The sequence below is a fragment of the Sus scrofa genome, chromosome 2, assembly GCF_054392235.1.
Source record: "Sus scrofa isolate SSC_HxYL_T2T_F1_AM1 chromosome 2, Sscrofa_HxYL_maternal_Yorkshire_Landrace_v2.0, whole genome shotgun sequence".
NCBI lineage: Eukaryota > Metazoa > Chordata > Mammalia > Artiodactyla > Suidae > Sus > Sus scrofa.
The window spans coordinates 306,201-324,751 of record NC_139384.1 but is presented as its reverse complement, the minus strand read 5'-3'; the positions used below and the strand labels follow the sequence as shown (position 1 = coordinate 324,751).

General features: G+C 62.4%; 1 protein-coding gene and 1 long non-coding RNA gene across 8 annotated transcripts; one reads left to right on the top strand and one right to left on the bottom strand.

The window, feature by feature from the left end:
* Positions 1-6,709: 6,709 nt before the first annotated feature.
* Positions 6,710-8,759, bottom strand: LOC146405002 (uncharacterized). The gene is made up of 2 exons (XR_014836663.1): positions 8,626-8,759; positions 6,710-8,474 (listed from the first exon to the last, which is right to left on the bottom strand). It is a non-coding gene; the product is annotated as an uncharacterized LOC146405002 (long non-coding RNA).
* A 175-nt stretch (positions 8,760-8,934) lies between these two features.
* On the top strand, positions 8,935-17,540 carry RNH1 (ribonuclease/angiogenin inhibitor 1). 7 transcript variants are annotated; one of them, XM_021082542.2, is made up of 10 exons: positions 8,935-9,055; positions 13,619-13,724; positions 14,916-15,086; positions 15,312-15,482; positions 15,811-15,981; positions 16,059-16,229; positions 16,357-16,527; positions 16,691-16,861; positions 17,057-17,227; positions 17,319-17,535. In XM_021082542.2, the coding sequence occupies exons 2-10, from the start codon at positions 13,639-13,641 to the stop codon at positions 17,404-17,406; spliced, it is 1,371 nt and encodes a 456-aa protein (XP_020938201.2). In that variant the 5' UTR covers positions 8,935-9,055; positions 13,619-13,638; the 3' UTR covers positions 17,407-17,535.
* The last annotated feature ends 1,011 nt before the right edge of the window (positions 17,541-18,551 follow it).

Below are 18,551 nucleotides of genomic sequence, written 5' to 3'. Positions count from 1 at the left end.
CCCTGGTATTTGGCTGAGGCTGGGAGGCTGTAGTGTGTGTGGCCTCCCGGGAGGCTGGCGGGAGCCTCAGCTTCAGCCAGCCAGCGGCTTCCTGCCTCGGGGTACCCAGTGCATCCTGCAGGGACCTCTGGGCGCAAGACAGGGCAGCCTAGCGCTTAACACGTGGAAACGTTATTGCTTTGCCCTGCAGGGCAGGAAGTTGAGACCAGAGGCTGTTCCCTCCCTGGGAGGGGAGCCTTCTTTGGGAGTGGTCCCAGGACGGGGCGGGGTCCTTCCGACTCCGGGTAGGATCCTGTGTCCTGAGTTTTAGGGACCCCGAAAGGCAGTCACTGACTTGGGCAGACCTTGCCTTCTTGCCATCAGGTTTGCCGAGGGAGAAGCGCACAGGGCCAAGTGGATAACGCAAGAAAGATTTATTAAGACATCAGGCGGGGCTGCGCTGGGCTCAGGATGGCGCTAGCCCTGACTGAGAGGAGATGCCGCGAGGCGATGCCGGGCTTTTGAAGGGTCTGTGGCGGGACAGCAAAGGAGGAGGAGGGGACGGTCGGGGAGGGGGAAGAGGGCAGTTCATCCTTGGTGGTGGCCAATCTGTGCAGGCAGGGGTCTTCCGCAGGCTGTTGTTTCTTGCTGCCCAACTTGAGCTTCCGCGCTCCGGGAGAGGGTGTCTACAGCAGGGCTCCAAGGTCAACAGCCACATCTTGGGGCCAGGGGTCTATCTCCATCCTTCTAGGAACCTATCACTTAGGTGTAGGACGGGGGGCCGGCCCGCCTTCCCCAGCCACGCCCTCAGTGAGAGTGGCCTGGTGTTCTGGTCACTGAAGTGGCCCTGTGGGGCATGTCCATGTCCCAGGTGGCCACAGAGAGCTCTGAGAGGGCTTGTCTTGTCTCCAGTGGGAATTCTGGACCGCCTAGGGCCACAGCAGTCTTCATCCTGGCAGGGGGCAGCTCGCCGTGCCCCTGCCCTCCCAGGGCCTGGCCCGCAGCTGCTGTGAGGCGGACGTTGTCCCACAGGCAGGCCAGCGTGAAGAGGCAGGTGTGTTGCTGGCCTCCCAGGGCCTTGGGGCCACTGTGCTCCCAATAACTCCCTCCTCTGGGAGCCCCTGAGCGTCCAGTTTCTCTGTGGATGCAGAGGTGGCGGGGTGGGCACCTGCAGGGCCTTGGGGCGGCGCTCGGGGCATTGTCCTAGCTCTGTCTTGGCCCTGCTGGTCATTGCCCTTGGGGGGGCAGGAAGGGTGTCCTGAGCTCTGTGGCTCTGTGTTTGGTGGGCTGGGCAGGACCTGTGGCTGGTCCTCGGTGGGGCTGCGGGCCCAGGCCTGTGGCGTGGCCCTGAGGGTGGCCTTGGTCCATGCTCAAGGGCAAAGGTCTCAGCACTCAGGCTCAAAGCCGATGTCTTGGGGCCACTGGAGCGGGCACTTGTAGTTCCCTGGGGGTGCATCGCCATGGCCACAGCCAATCCTGAGGACTGCTCTTGGCTGGGGACAGGCAGGCCAGATGCAGAGGCTCTGGGGTCCCCCGAGGGAGGCCTGAGGCCTTGGTACTCTCTTGCTGCTGCTCCTCAGCCAGTGGGCAGGCCTGGCCTGCTGGTGCTGGGCAGGTGGGCCAGAGAGCCCATCCTTCCCAAAGAGCATCTCTGCTGAGAGAGGTGGGGCGAGGCGGGAGCTCTGGACGGTCGCTCCAGGCCCGGGGCCCACTGGAAGTGAGCACGCTGGGGTCGGCGTCTCCCCCAGGCTGTGTGGTCTGTGCAGGGTGGGGCCCCACCCTGAGAACATCCCTTGGGCCGGGGAAGGTCAGGTTCAGCGTCTGCAGTGGCTGCCCCGGGGCCCAGCCAGTGGCTGAGTCTTAGAGAAGATGAGCAGGTGGCTGGGGTGAGCAGGAAGGCCCTGGGGTGCTCCACGGTTCACTGTCCTGCAGGGCAGGGGGAGACCCCTGCTGAGCCCCTGGGGGCGGGGGCGCCGGTTGGAGTTTCTCCTGTGCAGCTTGCAGCTCGGCCATCGAGGGCTGCAGCTGCTCGAGCAGCACCGCATTGTCCTCCAGGCCCCGGCCTGGGATGGGGTGTCCTGCAGAAACTCAGGAGGCCTTCCAGGGGCAGCTTCAGGAGGCGCGTGGATGGGATGCCATAGGGCCAGCAGGGGGCCCCGCTGGGAAGGCTCAGCCCCCTTCCTGGGGGCAGCGGCCGTGCTCTGCCGGACCCAGGAGAGCCACCGCAGGGGCCGGCCCCATTCCCGCCGCCTCTCCCAGGGGCCCTGCCCAGCTGGCGTGCCGGCCAGCCCTCCTCGGTGGCCTGCGTGCCCCGGGCTTGGGTTTACGCACTCCTGTGCACCCTGAGGACAGTGTATCCCACGGCTGGGAGCACTCATGCGCCCTCCAGGCTGAAGGCATCCCAGAGCCTCAGGGAGATGGAAAAGGGTGCCCCATGGGGACATCAGGACCGGTGTGGGGGGTTGTCTCAGCGCAGGGTAGGAGCCCTCCACTGCCTCTGGGTCTTGCAGTCCTGCTGGCTACCTCCAAAAAGGTTCTACAGCTCCTAACCGGGCAGGCAGAGGAGGGCCCCGCCAGGCCACCCGGGACCTAAGGGCCTGGCTAGCACCTCTGCTGACCTGGGGACAACAGGCTGCTCCTGGGGACGACACGTGGAAGGAGCTTGGCAGAGGAGCCCGGCACTGGCTGCAGGGTGGGCATGGGCTTGCCCTCCCCCCTGGGCTTGCCCTCCCCCCTGGGCTGACCCAGCCTCCCCGACGGGAGCCCAGGTCTCCACCCCTGGCCTCTGGGATGCCCTTTGGGAAACTAGTCTCCCTGGGCATCCTTACCCCGTTGATGAAACACTGTTGGGGCCACTTCATAGTATAAAGCCTGTGGATGTCTGCTCCTCGTCCAGACAGAGGCGTGAGTGCTCAGGGCCAGCCTGCTCAGCCCCAAACCTCCCCACCCGGGGACCCCATGCAGCCGCCCCCGGAGCCGGTGGGGGCCGGGCCACTCCAGGACCAGGAAGAGCGGGCCAACTCCCATGAGGGCCACTTCTCCTCACCAGGTGCCGCTTTGGCTCGGGGAGGGCCTGTCTAGAGTGTTCCCATGACGGGCCTGCATCACAGCGCTTTCGGGAACCCTGGAACGAAGAAGCCTGAGAAGCCCAAAGGCAACGTGAATAAGGCCACCAGTGGTCCATGCCGGCCCCCGTGCGCTGGTGCCTGGATTACAGCATCACCACGGTGCAGGTGTCCCTCTGGCTCCGCCTCCCACAGTGGCACGTGTGTGCTGTGTGCATGTGACCATGCATGTGCGCTTGTGTGAGCATCTGGCTCCTCCTCTGGACCCAGCTGGCCCACCCTGCACACACGTCTCATCACTGTCACCCACAGCATGGGGTGGAGCAGGTGTGGCTGCTCTCCCCCCGCCCCGCCACCTACAGATGTGCTGAGGGTACAGAGGGACTGGGCACTGGCTCCAGGACTAACCACAGGGCAGGAATCCACAGCCCTTCCCATCACCCGTTCTCCTGGCAGGTGGGCTCGAGACGGAGACCGCACGAGGGAAATGCAGGCCTGAGAGGGCCAGCTGGTGTGGCTGACCAGGCCCCAGGTCGAGTGGCTGGGGCCCCAGACCGTCCACTGCCTCTGCCCCCTGGGGTGTCAGGTGGGGGGGCACCCCCTGGAGGGGACACGGAAGAGAACTGGGGTTGACCGTGGCCATGGGGTTGACCCTGCTCAGCCAGTCCTCCTGCCTCGGGATCCTGCCCTTTGACTTGTACCCTGGCCCCACCCAGCAGCCACACTGGCCTGGGGACCCTGCCGGCCACACCCACTGTGTCACCACCCTGCTTCGGACAGTGTCTGCAGTGGCCCTGTTCCCGCTCCCCTGCTCCAGGGGAACCACTTGAGAACGTTCTACTGATTTCCACTGTTCCCGAGGTTACGTGGGCAGGGTGGCCTCTGTGCCATGGACAGTGGCCGGACACAGTGCAGGCCCCGGAATGAAGTAAGTTTAAGAACATGTGACTAGGCGTTCCCGTCATGGCGCAGTGGTTAACGAATCCGATTAGGAACCATGAGGTTGTGGGTTCGATCCCTGCCCTTGCTCAGTGGGTTAAGGATCCGGCGTTGCCGTGAGCAGTGGTGTAGGTCACTGCGTTGCTGTGGCTCTGGAGTAGGCCGGCGGCTACAGCTCCAATTGGACCCCTAGCCTGGGAACCTCCATATGAGGTGGGAGCGGCCCCAAAAATGGCAAAAAGACCAAAAAATAAATAAATAAATAAATAAAATGCGTGTCTCCCTAGACAACAGGAAAAGACAACCCACAGGATGGGAGAAAATCTTTGCAAGTGAATTGACTGACAAGGGATTAATCTCCAAAATTTATAAACACCTTCTGCAGCTCCACACCAAAAAAACAAACAAGCCTATCAAAAAACACAGTTCTTCAAAGAAGACATACAGATGGCCGAGAACCACATGAAAAGATGTTCAACATCACTCATTATCAGAGAGATGCAAATCAAAACCACTCGGAGGTACCACCTTACACCCGCCAGAATCAAAAAGTCTACAAACAGTAAGTGCTGGAGAGGGTGTGGAGAAAAAGGAACCCTATCACACTGTGGGTGGGATTGCAAAGCGGTGCAACCACTGTGGAGAGCAGTATGGAGATTCCTCAGAAAACTAAACATAGATCTACCATGTGATCCAGCAATCCCACTCCTGGGCATCTATCCAGAGAAAACCACGACTCGCAAAGACACATGTACTCCGATGTTCATTGCAGCACTACTTACAATAGCCAAGACATGGAAACAACCTAAATGTCCATCAACAGAGGCGTGGATCAAGAAGATGTGGTACATACACACAATGGAATATTACTCAGCCATTAAAAGGGACGAAATACCGGCATTTTTAGCAACATGGATGGACCTAGAAACTATCATGCGAAGTGAAGTCAGCCATACAATGAGACACCGACATCCAATGCTTTCACTGACATGTGGAATCTGAAAAAAGGACAGACAGAACTTCTTTGCAGAACAGACGCTGACTCACAGACATTGAAAAACTTAACGTCTCCGGAGGAGACAGTTTGGGGGGTGGGGGGATGTGCCTGGGCTGTGGGATGGAAATCCTGTGAAATCAGAATGTTATGATCATTATACAACTACAGATGTGATCAATTCATTTGAGTAATTAAAAAAAAAATGTGTGTCCGGAAAGCGTCTGTTCGAGAGACCCTCGTGGTGAACAAGGCTACGCTGTGCACGTTAAAGTCAAGAGGGGAGACCTCACGTTTACATCGCAGTAGAAAAAGAAGGAAAGCGAGGGGAAGATGGTGTAAGGTAAAAACAAAGCCCCCACGTCAGTAGCTGCACTAACAGTAAGGGCCCACTTACGGGTCAAAAGCTGTGATTTTAAGTGAAATGAAATAAGGTCTACCTAAAAGCAGGAAAGGCTGGAGTTTTCTTGTGGGGTTAAGGATCCCATATTGTCGGTGCAGTGCAGAACCTGCTGTGGCACAGGTTCAATCCCTGGCCCAGGAACTTCTGCATGCTGCCGTTGTGGCCAAAGCCAAAACCATTGCAGAAGCCCATCTGTAGGGAATTCCTTGTATGTAGCTCAGCGGCTTAAGAACCAGACTAGGGAGTTCCCATCGTGGCGCAGTGGTTAACGAATCCGACTAGGAACCATGAGGTTGCGGGTTCGGTCCCTGCCCTTGCTCAGCGGGTTAACGATCCGGCGTTGCCGTGAGCTGTGGTGTAGGTTGCAGACATGGCTCGGCTCTGCACCGAGCCTTCTTCCACCTCCGCACGCAGCAGCACCCTGGCCAAAAATTAAGCATGTTATCTTTCCTGACAGATCGTCTGCGCCTGCGTGGGTCCATGTGAGCCGGCGTGCCCCACCTGCGCGCACACCAGGGGTCCCTGGCCTCAACAAGGTCTCGGAGCCTCCCCTCCCCCTCTTCCATCACCACCCCCTCATTGGGGCAGCTCCCTGCTGCTTCCCTGTGTCCCCAGCTTGGGGTCAGCCTTGCTCGGTGCCAGATGCCAGGGCTGTGCTAGCGGTGCCAGCTGCACTCTCCGCGTGGCCATCCACATGGTCCCGATTCTGCCACCGCCGGCAATGCACCTGCCACGAGCCGTACTATGCATCCTCTGGGATAGAATCCTGCTTTCCGGGAGGTGGCCTGACTCCCAGAGAGGACGTTCCGGTCAAAGACTCTGTACCGTTTCAATTTTACCAGATGCTGCTGGACTGCTTTCCGAGCCTCCCTCCTGTCAGCTCTGCGAACATCGGGATGCAGGCTTTTACCTTTGATGGAGTTTACTTCTCCTGTCAAATCTGTGAACTCCTTTCCTAACTCCAGGTTGGTGAGATTTTTTTCTATCTTTTACTTTCTTTTCTTTCTTTGGTCATTTTTTAGGGCCGCACCCGAGGCATATGGAGGTTCCTAGGCTAGGGGTTGAACCAGAGCTGTAGCTGCCGACCTACACCACAGCCCCAGCCAAGCCAAATCTGAGCTGTGTCTGTGACCTACGCCACAGCTCACAGCAACGCCAGATCCTTAACCCACTGAGCGAGGCCAGGGATCAAACCTGCATCCTCATGGGTGCTGGTCAGATTAGTTTCTGCTGCGCCACGACAGGAACTCCCTTTTGTATTTTTTTTTTTTTTTGTCTTTGTATTTTTAGGAATGTGTACTTATGTCATTAAATAATATATGGCAATAATGAACTGAATTAAAATGCTTTATTTTGACAAATTTCCCAGCATATGTTGAAGGAAGCCATTGCCAGGGGACGCTCTGGGGAGTAGGTACCTGAGGGGTGCCAGGCTCCATGCCAAGATGGCACCCTCCCCAGCCCCCTGGCCCCCAAAGCTGAGTGACCCCACCCCAAGGAGCTTTCCTTACCCGGTTGGCCGTGGAGGCAGGGATCTGCCCCAGGGGTCGGCTCAGGGCCTTCTCTCCACAGCTTTAAACACCCTCCTTCCCCCTCCGTGAAGCCGTCAGCAAGTCCCCCAGTGTCTCACAGACAACCCCAAATTAACATGCCCAGAATAACTGCACCCCGCGGCAAGGCGGCCTTAAGCTCTTAAGCAGTCCCGCTGTGTTTACAGCTACTGAGGCTGATGCTGGAGCGCTCCTTCCTGCCACCACACCCATCAACCAGACCTACAAAAGGCCAGGACAACACAAAACAGTCTCGGAGTTCCCATCAATGCTTAGTGGTTAGCGAATCCGACTAGGAACCAGGAGGTTGCAGTTCGATCCCTGGCCTTGCTCAGTGGGGTAAGGCTCCGGCGTCGCCATGAGCGGTGGTGGGGGTCGCAGATGCGGCTCAGATCCCGCGTGGCTGTGTAGGCTGGCAGCTGCAGCTCGGATTCGACCCCTAGCCTGGGAACCTCCATATGCCGCACCTGCGGCCCTAAAAAGACAAAGGAAGCAAAGCAAAGAGGCCCCGACTTCTGAACTCCACTTGCCACTGGACACTCCTGACCCGTCTCCTGCTCAGGGAGCGGAACTTAAGCTCTGCACCGGGGCCACGAGGCGTTCCGCACGATCCACAGTGGCTCGAGGAGCTGGGCTCTCTAGAGGGATGGGGGCTCCAGGGGAGGGGCTTCCGAGGAGAGGAGGGCCTCTGGGGTGGGGAGGAGTCTCTGAGGGAACAGGTCTGCACCTCCAGGTCCACGGTGGGCGGAGGGGCTGCGGGAACGCGTCTCCTCCAATATCACAACTTCTCCCCGAGGGCCTGTGGCTGACCCGTCTGGGGCCATCCTGCAGCCACCCCAGGCCCGAGCCACTCCAGCAGCATGGATGGCATCCAGGCCTGCCCTGGACGGGGACAATGAATGTCCTGTGGGTGAGCCTCAGTTTGGCGGGCATTCTGTGATTTCAGCCGCAGCCCGGGATCTGCTGGGTGAAGGTGCATGGGGGACCCCAGAGGGCCCCTCCTCTCCCCCTTTCTTTCACCAGCACTGCCACACCGTTAATTCCCTCGTGCCCAGGCCAGTCAGTTTAGCCAATTCATCACCTTCCCCCAAACCGCCCCCCCGGCCCAGCATCCCCAGCTCCCACCAGCGGAAGGCTCTGGGTCGCCTTACTGTTTCTTGCTCCATGGCCTCACCCCTCCCACGGCGGCCCTTCACTGGAGCTCCAGCCACCTCAGTCGTGGCCCTGTCGCCATCCCCACCCCTGCTCATCCCAATGCCCATTGGTGGGCTGCCATGATCCCCCACATGGCCCCCTGAAGCCCTGTACCTGACCTCATCATAGCCATGCCACACCCGGTGCCCCGGGTGCCTTCAGTGTCCTCTTTCCGCTGAGCACCCCTGGCCTCATTCCGTCCGTGGAGCCTGGCCGCGCCCCTCGCCGCTCACCAGCTCCTGGCCCGGCTTGCAATCCTCCCAGGCCCGCCTCGCCCTCCTGCCCGGGCTTCCTTCCTTCGGGGACGTCTGTTCCGCGCAGTGTTGAAGCCTCAGCACCTACAACATAGCCTGGCACACAGGAGTCACTTAATAAACACTTACGAATCAACTGTTACCATGCATTGACCACGTCAGAAGAATGAAGCATTACACCCAGATTACAAAAGCAGCCTTAATGAAAAAGTTGCTACTTTCTTGCGAAACCATCTGTCTGTCTTACTCTCCAGCTCTCGTGGTCTGTGCCTGCACAATCCCGACATTCAGACCTTGCTTCAAACCAGAGAACCGACCCCTTGACCGTCACGTTAAGGTCACTGCCCAGGCCCGGAGAGGCCGCATCCGCACTGGATCCCACCTGCAAGGCCCCGCCCACCGACGCGCTTTCGGCCCTTCAGTCCCAGCGCAGCGGGAGGCGGGGTGGGCGCCTTGGGGACCACAGCTGGCCCCGCCCCGTCAACAGGCCCCGCCCCTAAAGAGACTCCGCCCGCCGCCCACTCCAACGCCGTCGTGAGCCCCGCCCCCAGGCTCTAGGCCCCGCCCCACCGCTGGCCCCGACACCGCCTGGCGACCTCGCCCGCTCCGCCCCCGGCCGGAAGTAGGCCGTCTCCCTCCTGGGCTACGGGACGGGGACAGTCTGTCGACGTGTCTAGGTCAGTCACTCCCGCGGTCCGTCAGCGGGTGGGGCAAACACACGGCCGACCGGCCCGGCGTCAGCCTTCAGCGGCGTCGGCCTTGGTCGGGCCGCGAGTGGAGGAGCCTGGGGAGACGCGCACTCGCGAGGCGGGACGAAGGGTCCGCTGGGCTAGGAGGGGAACCCCTTCTCGGCCCCCGGGGGCGGGCCTCCCCGCGGGGCGGGGCCTCGCGGGCCGCGGTCGCGGCGCCGCCCAGCGAACTTCGGCGCGCTTGGCAGACGTCAGGGCGCCCGAGTGCGCTTCCGCGCACGCGCGCGCGCCGGCCGCCCCTCCTCCGGGGCGCGCTGGGAGTCGAGGCGCCGGGCGCTGGGTCTGCGCCTGCGTGATCTGCGTCGTGGGGGGTCTGCCGCACCGTCCTGGGGTCCCCCTGTTGGCAACCAGAGGTCTATACCAGCGAGGGCGCGCTCCGCCGGACTTTCCTCCTCAAGTTGGGTAACCCTCGATCTTAATACCACAGAGAACCGACCCCCAGGACGGACAGACAGCTCTGCCAGAGAGGACTGGCCCGAGTGGTGCCCACAGGGTCCTGGGCCTTGGGCATGGCCATCTGCCCGCCCTGCAGCTCTTCCCCGTTAGGTCACTCGAGAAGCCTGGGGGAGCTGGGTGGGCAGCTCGCGTGGGAAGTCGAAGGACGTAAGTGGGACAGCACGTCGGGGGCCGCGGGGTCGGGTTTATCACAAGGGCTTGTTGAAAACAGTCTCAGTGTCGGCCTGTAGAGCTTGGTTGAGTAAAATGAATACATTGGGACAGTGAAACACAATGTGGACATTAAAAGTTAGCTTGCATATATATCTATACACATACATGTGTGTTTGCGTTTGCATATACATATCTTTTTTTTTTTTTTTTTTGTCTTTTTAGGGCTGCACCCGCTGCATATGGAAGTTCCCAGGCGAGGCGGCAAATCAGAGCTCGGAGCTGCACCCGCTGGCCTACAGCCCCAGCCCCAGCAATGCCAGATCCCAGCCGTGCGACCTACCCCACAGTTCGCCCCAGTGCCAGATCCTCAACCCACTGAGTGAGGCCAGGGATCGAACCCATGTCCTCATGGATGCTAGTTGGGTTTGTTAACTGCTGAGCCACATGGGAACTCCTATGTATCTATTCTTTTTTTTTTTTTTTTCCTGTCTTTTGTCTTTTTAGGGCCCCACCCAGTGGCATATGGAGGTTCCCAGGCTAGGGGTCTCATCGGAGCTGTAGCTGCTGGCCTTTACCACAGCCACAGCAACCCAGGATCCAAGCCGCGTCTGTGACCTACACCACAGCTCACGGCAACACCAGATCCTTAACCCACTGAACGAGACCAGGGATCAAATCCGCACCCTCGTGGTTCCTAGTTGGACTTCTTTCCACTGTGCGAACTTCTTATCTATCTATTCTTAAGTGAAGAATGTAGTAACTCTGGTGTGCATTAATTTCCTCCTGCTACTGTAGCAAGTGGCTGCAGATAGTATTTTACGGTTCTGAAGGCCAGAAGTCCAAAAGGGACCTTACCGGTGTCAACTAAAAAAATACAACGTGGAAATTGAGTTGAGTTTTATTTGGGGTGAAATTAGGACTTAAGCCCCAGAGACAGCCTCTCAGGTAGCCTCAAGAAACTGTTCCAAGGAGGCCGGGGGGAAGCTGGCATATATGAGTTTTTGCAGCAAAGGGAAGGTGGTTGGAACAAAAGATGTACAGATAACCAGATTTACGGAAAACCAGTTTCTGTGGGAAGATGTAAAGGTCCGGGCTTGCTGGGATCAACCCCTAGCCTGGGAATCTCCATATGCCGCAGGAGCGGCCCAAAGAAATAGCAAAAAGACTAAAATAAAATAAAATATTTGCTTTAAAAAAAATAAAAAATTCCTGTTGGGAAGTTTTTTGTGGGGAGGGGGCATGGGGAGCTTCCAAGGCCAGGGATAGAACCAGCCCCACAGCTGTAACCAGAGCCACAGCAGTGACAGCGCCAGATGCTTAATCCACTGAGCCGGGAGGGAACTCCTCTGATGTTTTAAATTTACCGTAGTGAGTCCCCAAAACCCTAGGCCTCCAGCCTCGACCCCCACGGAGGGGAGAACCCCGGACGCAGGCCTCTCTGCGGGTCGGGCTCCCGCCCTCCCAGGCCCCGCCCCTCCCCGCCCCCAGGCCCCGCCCAGGACAGTGGCCCCGCCCTCCCAGGCCATGGCCCCGCCCCCTGCCCTGGTGAAAACGCGCTCGGCCCTGGGTCTGTGGCGAGGGCGGCGGCAGGAGGTAGGAGGCGCGGTGCTCGGCCGCTGCGGGAGAGGGCCGGGAAGCGGGGGCCAGGGGCCCCGCGGCGTTTGGGGTCAGTTAAAACTCCGCTGATGTTCCGGGCCAGCACCCTGACCGCGCGGCGGAGGGTTCCCGGGCCCGAGAAGGGAGCAGGGCCCGGGGCGCCAGGAGCCCTCTCCGCGCGGCGTCCGAGCGGCCCCCGCCGGGCCCCGCGCTGACCCCCGGCCTCCGGACACATGCGGAGTCTCGGGTGGGCGCGGAGGTGGCCCTGGAGCCCGGCGCGCCGCTGCCCCCTGCCTCTCACGGGTAACCGTGCTGCGCCGAGCGGGGGCGGGCCGGCGACGCGGGCGCTGCCCCCGGGAAGGCGGAAAGACGCGGCTCGCACGCCGGCGCCGCTCCGCGCTGAGGCCCATCCCTTCTGGAAGCAATTAATGGGGCCTTGTTGAGACCCTGGCCCGGTGCCTGGGCCTAGGGAGCGGCTCCGCTGGTGGAGCTCCCGGTTCTCAGCGAGGCATTGGGCTAGACACGTGCCTGTTCCTACCCAGACCGGGTCCCCTAACTGGTGGCTTGTGAGGATGGTTGTACACGCAGCACCTTTGGAGGATGTTAACTTTTTCACGGACCCTCAAAGGGATCAGTCACCAGGAGGCTCAGAAGTGTCCTCCTGGCCCCGAGGGTCAAGCAAAGGGGAGCCCCGGGGCCTAGTCGGGTCTGTGGTTCTCTACCCTGGACACTGCGTCCCCTAATGTCACGTGGGATTCAGGGAGAGGGCGCAGCTCCAAGGGAGCTATTGGGGCTGGAGATCCTCAGTGGATCCCCCCCTCAATGGGTCGGAACCAGCGAGTCCCCCTCCTGAGCCTTTCCGGTGGTGACTGAGGATTCTGAGTCAGGGTTTGGGTGACCACGCCCTGGATCAGGAAGGGCAGGGCCGGGTGGCCTCTGCCAGTGATGGCTGTTGACGGGCCAGCTACCTCCGCCTTGGCCTTGGTTTCTCAGCAGGCCCATCCGTTAGGATGAGCAAGCCGGAGTCTTGCTGTTGGTTGGCAGCAGGGGTCTCCTCCACCCAGCAGGACTGTAACTTCAGCCTTGGCCTGGGGTGGCCCTCCGCCCTGCTGTGGGCTCCCAACCAGACGGGGGTGCGGGGGGTGGGGAAGCCCCCCTTTAGCAAGGCCTGGGCCCGCCAGGCATGGACGCAAACCTGAGTGAGGTATCATTCTCAGGAATCCAGGTTTCAGGGGCTGAGGGGGAACCCCCGGGGGGTCTGAGTCATCCTGTTGGAGCCTGGGGTCGCTGTGCCCAGGCAGAGCCTTTACTTCCTACTTGCTTCTGAATGAAGCCCTGCCCCCAGGCACTTTCCCCGCCCCAGCACCAGGCTGCCCCGGGGGTTCCTCTCCCGCTGGCCCCCTGCCTGGGGCCCTGGTTCCTCTTTGGTTCAGGCTCCGTGCTGGCCCAGGTGAGGTTTCAGGGCCTGTGATCTCCCGTTCCAGGCCTGCCAGCCAGACGTCTCACTCTTTTCTCAGCCTCCTTGGTGAGCTGGCGCAGAGGACCTGCCCTGTGTGGGCGATCATGGAAGCAGACAGCCCCAGTGGCCACCCAGAGTGCTGGTCACTGGACCCGTGGCCCCACCCACCTGCTCTGTCCCGTCCAGGGCACCTATTGTGGCGCCCCTGGGAACGGTCACCTGACCACAGGCACCTGCCCCTCCCATCCGCTGCTCCAGGGGTGAGGCCTCAGGTGCCGGCATGCTGGGAGGGGGTCTGGCTTTGTGGCCACCTGGCCGGTGCAGTCCTCCGTTCTTAGAGGGGAGGCTGCGCAGGCACCGAGTTTGCTTAGCACTTCCCGGATTGAGGCCCCTGTGCCCACCTGCCTGGGGTCTCCACACTGTCCAGGCCCACAGCCCACCCCCCGCCGCAGCCCAGGCCAGTTGGAAGCAGGGCTTTGGGTGGCGAGTGCTGGTTTCAACTTCCTCCCAGGCAGGAGGTGCCGCATAGGCCGGGTGCGGGGCGCTGGCCGCTGAGAGAGGCCTCCGTCTGTCCCCAAGCCCTGCCGTCCCTGGTGGTCTTTGCTGGGGGGCCCAGTGGGCACAGCGTCCCTCTGCCCACCCCTGTTTTTGCTCCCAGAGGCTGGCGTGGATGAAGGTGCTGCAGAACGGAAACGAAGCAGCAGGGCCGGGCTCTGGCTTCTGAAATGTTGGCCCCTGGATCCTGTTTGGAACCCCCCACCTTGTCTGCGGACCTCTGCCCAGTCCAGCCTGCGCTGGGCTGACACGTTCCCCCCGCCTCTGTCTAGGAAGCACCCCACCTCCCGGCATGAATCTTGACATCCACTGCGAGCAGCTGAGCGACGCCCGGTGGACAGAGCTCCTGCCGCTGCTCCAGCAGTATGAGGTGGTCAGGTAGGAGCCCCCAGGCTGGCGGCCCCGCGGCCAGCACCTCCCGCTAACATCAGTTACAGCGGCGCGATGTCAACTGTGGGGTGTCTCGTGTGGCACGAAATACTACTCTTTTTGTCCTTTTTCCACCCATTTGAATGTGTGTTCCCCCTTGGTCCAGGCCTGGTGAGCAGGGCAGGGGTCTCCAGCTCGTCCCCTGGCTTCTGCTGTTGAGGGTCTCAAACCGAGACTTTCCTCAGGGCTCGGAGGCAAGAGATGAGTGCTTGCCTGCTTGCTTCTCTTTTTAACTTATTTGAAAGTTGTAGGTTGGCCGAAGCATCGTGAAAGCGGTGCAGGGGCCCCTGGGTGCCGTCACCCGGGGCGCCGTTCCAAGCAGAGTCCAAGCTCACGTGCCCAGCTTTTCCAGGTCCTGCAGACCCCTGGTCTCCAGGGTCCCTCCTTGTCCTTGGCCGCCTGCCTCTGGAGTCCGCTCGGGCTCTGGCACCCGAGTCCCTCTGACATGGTTGAGTCACACGTTCATGGCAAAAAGCTAACAGCCACGTGCTGGGCTGCCCGGCATGGTGTCTCGTGGGCTCTGTCATCACAGCGGTGCCACACGCTCACCCCCGTGGTCCCCTGTGACCACCTGGTGAGGCGGTGCCCGCCAGATGTCCACTGTAGTTACTGGGTTCCCTCTGTTAGTGACAAGCGCCGCCTTGCGAACCGCCTTCCAATTCTGCCGACACCGTTTCTGCGCAGACTGTCTCCTGATCTTTGCGTCCATCGGGGGTCTTGCCAGGGCAGCATCACCGGGCCTTTGCTCCGCTGGGCGTTTGAATCTCTTCATTCCGTCCACGTGTGTGGACTGTCGTTCTGTAAGGGCGGGCTTTGCCCCCTCCTGTGTTGACTCGGTTTTCACTTGATGGGGCGGCTGTGGTCCTGGGGCCTGCTCTGGTATGTTCCATGCTGGCCACGCTGAGCCCTCTAGGTGGGCGCTTCCCTCTGCAGCGCTGGCTCGTCCAGGTGGCTTCTCTCCTGGCGGAGAGAGCAGCCTGCACCTGCCGACCGCCCCGCGGTCAGACGCGTTTGCCTGCCAGGATCCTGGAGCTTTTCTCAGGTGACCCCCGTGCTTTTTCCGTTGGGCTTGAGGTGTGTTGGCGGTGACGCACCTCGGCGGGTCCCAGCCTGCCGTGTGAAACGCCCGTCTGTCCGCAGGCTCGACGACTGCGGCCTCACGGAGGAGCACTGCAAGGACATCAGTTCTGCCCTCCGGGCCAACCCCTCCCTGACCGAGCTCTGCCTCCGCACCAACGAGCTGGGCGATGCCGGCGTGCACCTGGTGCTGCAGGGCCTGCAGAGCCCCACCTGCAAGATCCAGAAGCTCAGGTGAGCCTGCCAGCCCTTCATCCCACCCCGGGCGAGGCTCGGGCCCACGGCAGCCCTCCTGTCCTTCCTGGGCCCTTGGGCGCGTCGTGGCCGTGTCGTAGCCCCTCCTGCAAGGCCCGGCAGCCTGGCCTCCCCACGGGCGGGGGGCTGTGTCCGCCTCACCCGGCTCCTGCTGAGGGCTGGCCCGCCTTGCGTGGGAGCCCCGCTGACAGCCGCATGCTCCAGCCTGCAGAACTGCTCCCTGACCGAGGCGGGCTGCGGGGTCCTGCCCAGCACGCTGCGCTCCCTGCCCACGCTGCGGGAGCTGCATCTCAGCGACAACCCACTGGGGGACGCCGGCCTGCGGCTGCTCTGTGAGGGGCTCCTGGACCCCCAGTGCCACCTGGAGAAGCTGCAGTGAGTGTGCGCCCCCTTCCCCTAGCTAGGCAGCCCCCCGCCCCAGTCCCTGGGTTTTGGTTGAGGGTCTTCCCTGGGCGAGCCCCCTCCCCCCTCACTGGCTGCAGGGAGCTTGGAGGAGGGGGCTCTTGGGGTCCCACAGGCACTGCTGCTCCCTTTGGGCGTGCGGATGGGGTTGGCCGCAGAGGAAGGAAGCCTGGCAGAGGAGCCTCAGGTCTCTCTGCGGTGTCTCTGGGCTCGGCCCCTGCTGTGCCATCCCCGCCCGGCAGCCCGCCGGCCTCGGGGCCTCACGGCCAGGGTGAGGCGCTGACCGCTGGCCCGTCCCCAGGTTGGAGTACTGCCGCCTGACGGCCGCCAGCTGCGAGCCCCTGGCCTCGGTGCTCAGGGCCACGCGGGCCTTGAAGGAGCTCACGGTGAGCAACAACGACATCGGCGAGGCCGGCGCCCGGGTGCTGGGCCAGGGTCTGGCAGACTCTGCCTGCCAGCTGGAGACGCTCAGGTACGCTCGGGGTGGGCGCCGGGGGGCGAGGCGGGGGGCGGGAAGGCCCCCAGCTCCCGGCGCCTCTCGCCCCTCAGGCTGGAGAACTGCGGTCTCACGCCAGCCAACTGCAAAGACCTGTGCGGAATTGTGGCCTCCCAGGCCTCGCTGAGGGAGCTTGACCTGGGCAGCAACGGGCTGGGCGACGCGGGCATAGCCGAGCTGTGCCCCGGGCTCTTGAGCCCCGCCTCCCGCCTCAAGACCCTGTGGTGAGTGGCCTCGGGCTGGGCCCTGGGTCTGTGGCGAGAGCTGCCGAGTGCCCGGGCAACGCCGTGCTCGGGGCGGGGGGGCCGGCATGGCCCAGGGGTCTTGCGGTGACGGCCCCCCCACCCGCAGGCTCTGGGAGTGTGACATCACCGCCAGTGGCTGCAGAGACCTCTGCCGTGTCCTCCAGGCCAAGGAGACCCTGAAGGAGCTCAGTCTGGCGGGCAACAAGCTGGGCGACGAGGGCGCCCGGCTGCTGTGCGAGAGCCTGCTGCAGCCCGGCTGCCAGCTGGAGTCCCTGTGGTGAGCGGGTGCCAGGCAGTGCCAGGGGCAGGAGAGCCCATGTGGGACTAGCGCTGGGGGCTGACGGGGGTGCAGGTGCCCTCCGAGGGCAGGGCAGGAGGGTACGGAGGCCGAGCTGCCCCGTGGGCGGCGATCACCCCCAGCCCCTGCCTGCTGCCCACAGGGTGAAGTCCTGCAGCCTCACGGCGGCCTGCTGCCAGCACGTCAGCTTGATGCTGACCCAGAACAAGCATCTCCTGGAACTTCAGTTGAGCAGCAACAAGCTGGGTGACTCTGGCATCCAGGAGCTGTGCCAGGCCCTGAGCCAGCCGGGCACCACACTGCGGGTGCTCTGGTGAGTGTGCCATGAGAGCGTGTGCACCCGTGACTGCTGGGCAGTGGCTGGGGACAGCAGTGACCCTGGGGACTTGCTGAGTGTGCAGATGGGTTTCAGGCTCCAGGCACAGCACACGTGTTGCCTCCCCCTTGCCGTCGGCAGCGGCAGAGGCCCTGGTCCCCCAGCCCTGACCCCGCCCCCCTCTCCACTCAGTCTTGGGGACTGTGAGGTGACCAACAGCGGCTGCAGCAGCCTCGCCTCGCTCCTGCTGGCCAACCGCAGCCTGCGAGAGCTGGACCTGAGCAACAACTGTGTGGGCGACCCGGGCGTCCTGCAGCTGCTGGGGAGCCTGGAGCAGCCGGGCTGCGCCCTGGAGCAGCTGGTGTAAGTGACCTGCGGCTGGGGCCGGGCAGGCGGGTGGGCCCGGGGCGGCCACCCCCCTGACCCCCTCCCCTCCCTCCCTCCCCCTGCGCAGCCTGTACGACACCTACTGGACGGAGGAGGTGGAGGACCGCCTGCAGGCCCTGGAGGGGAGCAAGCCCGGCCTGAGGGTCATCTCCTGAGAGGCTCCTTTTCCCTGGACGGCCTTCCTCCCCCACGGGGACCCCAGCTGTACCCGAGAAATGCTCACATCACCTTACTCCCGTGAGAGAACTTTCGGCACTCTACTTAGTAAAACACCTTTTGGGCAAGAGAAGTCTTTTTTGTCTTTTAATGGCTGCAGCGTGTGGAAGTTCTAGGAGTTGGGCCTGAGCTTCTGAGCCACCTGAGGGGCTGCAGTTGGATTCTTAACCCACTCTGCCACAGTGGGAACTCCAGGAGTGACACTCTTTGAGCACTGGTGCCGCCCAAACTATTGCAGAGTCAGCAGCTTTCACCAAGTTCTAGCTGTGGCTGCACCTCTGGCTCCTCTGCACAGGTCTGGGCCGGAGCCCCTGGTGCTGGTGGGGTCCTGCCCTCACCCCCCAACCCAGGTGTTCACTTCTTTTATCCTTGGAGGGGACACAAGTCCCACCCACACTAAGGGGCACCCGCCTGGGAGGCCTGGCTTGCTCTGGACGGCAGCCTCTGGTCACGAGCAGCAGCTCACGTGGCACCTCCTGTGTAGGCTGGAGACCTGGGTTGGGAACTGTGCCTGGCGGAGGCCGGAGCCCTGTGGACAGAAGGGCAGGGTCCAGCCCCGTCTACTTGGCCTTGTCTTGCATGGGGTGGGTGGGCAGGAACCAGCACCATCAAGCAGACACTGGTGGTGTGCACGGGGCCAGGTGCCCGGGCAGCAACTTCCTGGCAGTGCTCTGCCTGCGGAGCCCTTCAGGGTGCCTGGGACTCTCACCAGCCCTGAGGGGGAGCAGCTGGAAACCAGCGGGGCCAGAAACCAACGGGGCCTCCCAGGGGCCAAGCCTGGGACAAATGGGCGCCCACCTCTGCAGGGAGGGCACAGGTCACCAGAGGCAGCGGGTTCCGGCCCAGAGCAACCAGCAACCAGGAACCCAGTGACCCGCCCCTGCACGCGGGGTGGAGTGGTGGGATGGGCGTCAGCCCCACAGCCCCGTGCGCGTGTAGCCGTGCACGTGTAGCTGGAAGGCCGTCTGCCCATCGCCACACACGCCCCACCCAAACCAGCTCCTGGGGCCAGCTGGCCACGTGGCAAGCGCGGCAGGAGGGAGGGGGCGGGCTGGGTGACCCCTGTGCCGCCTGGTTGTTTGTC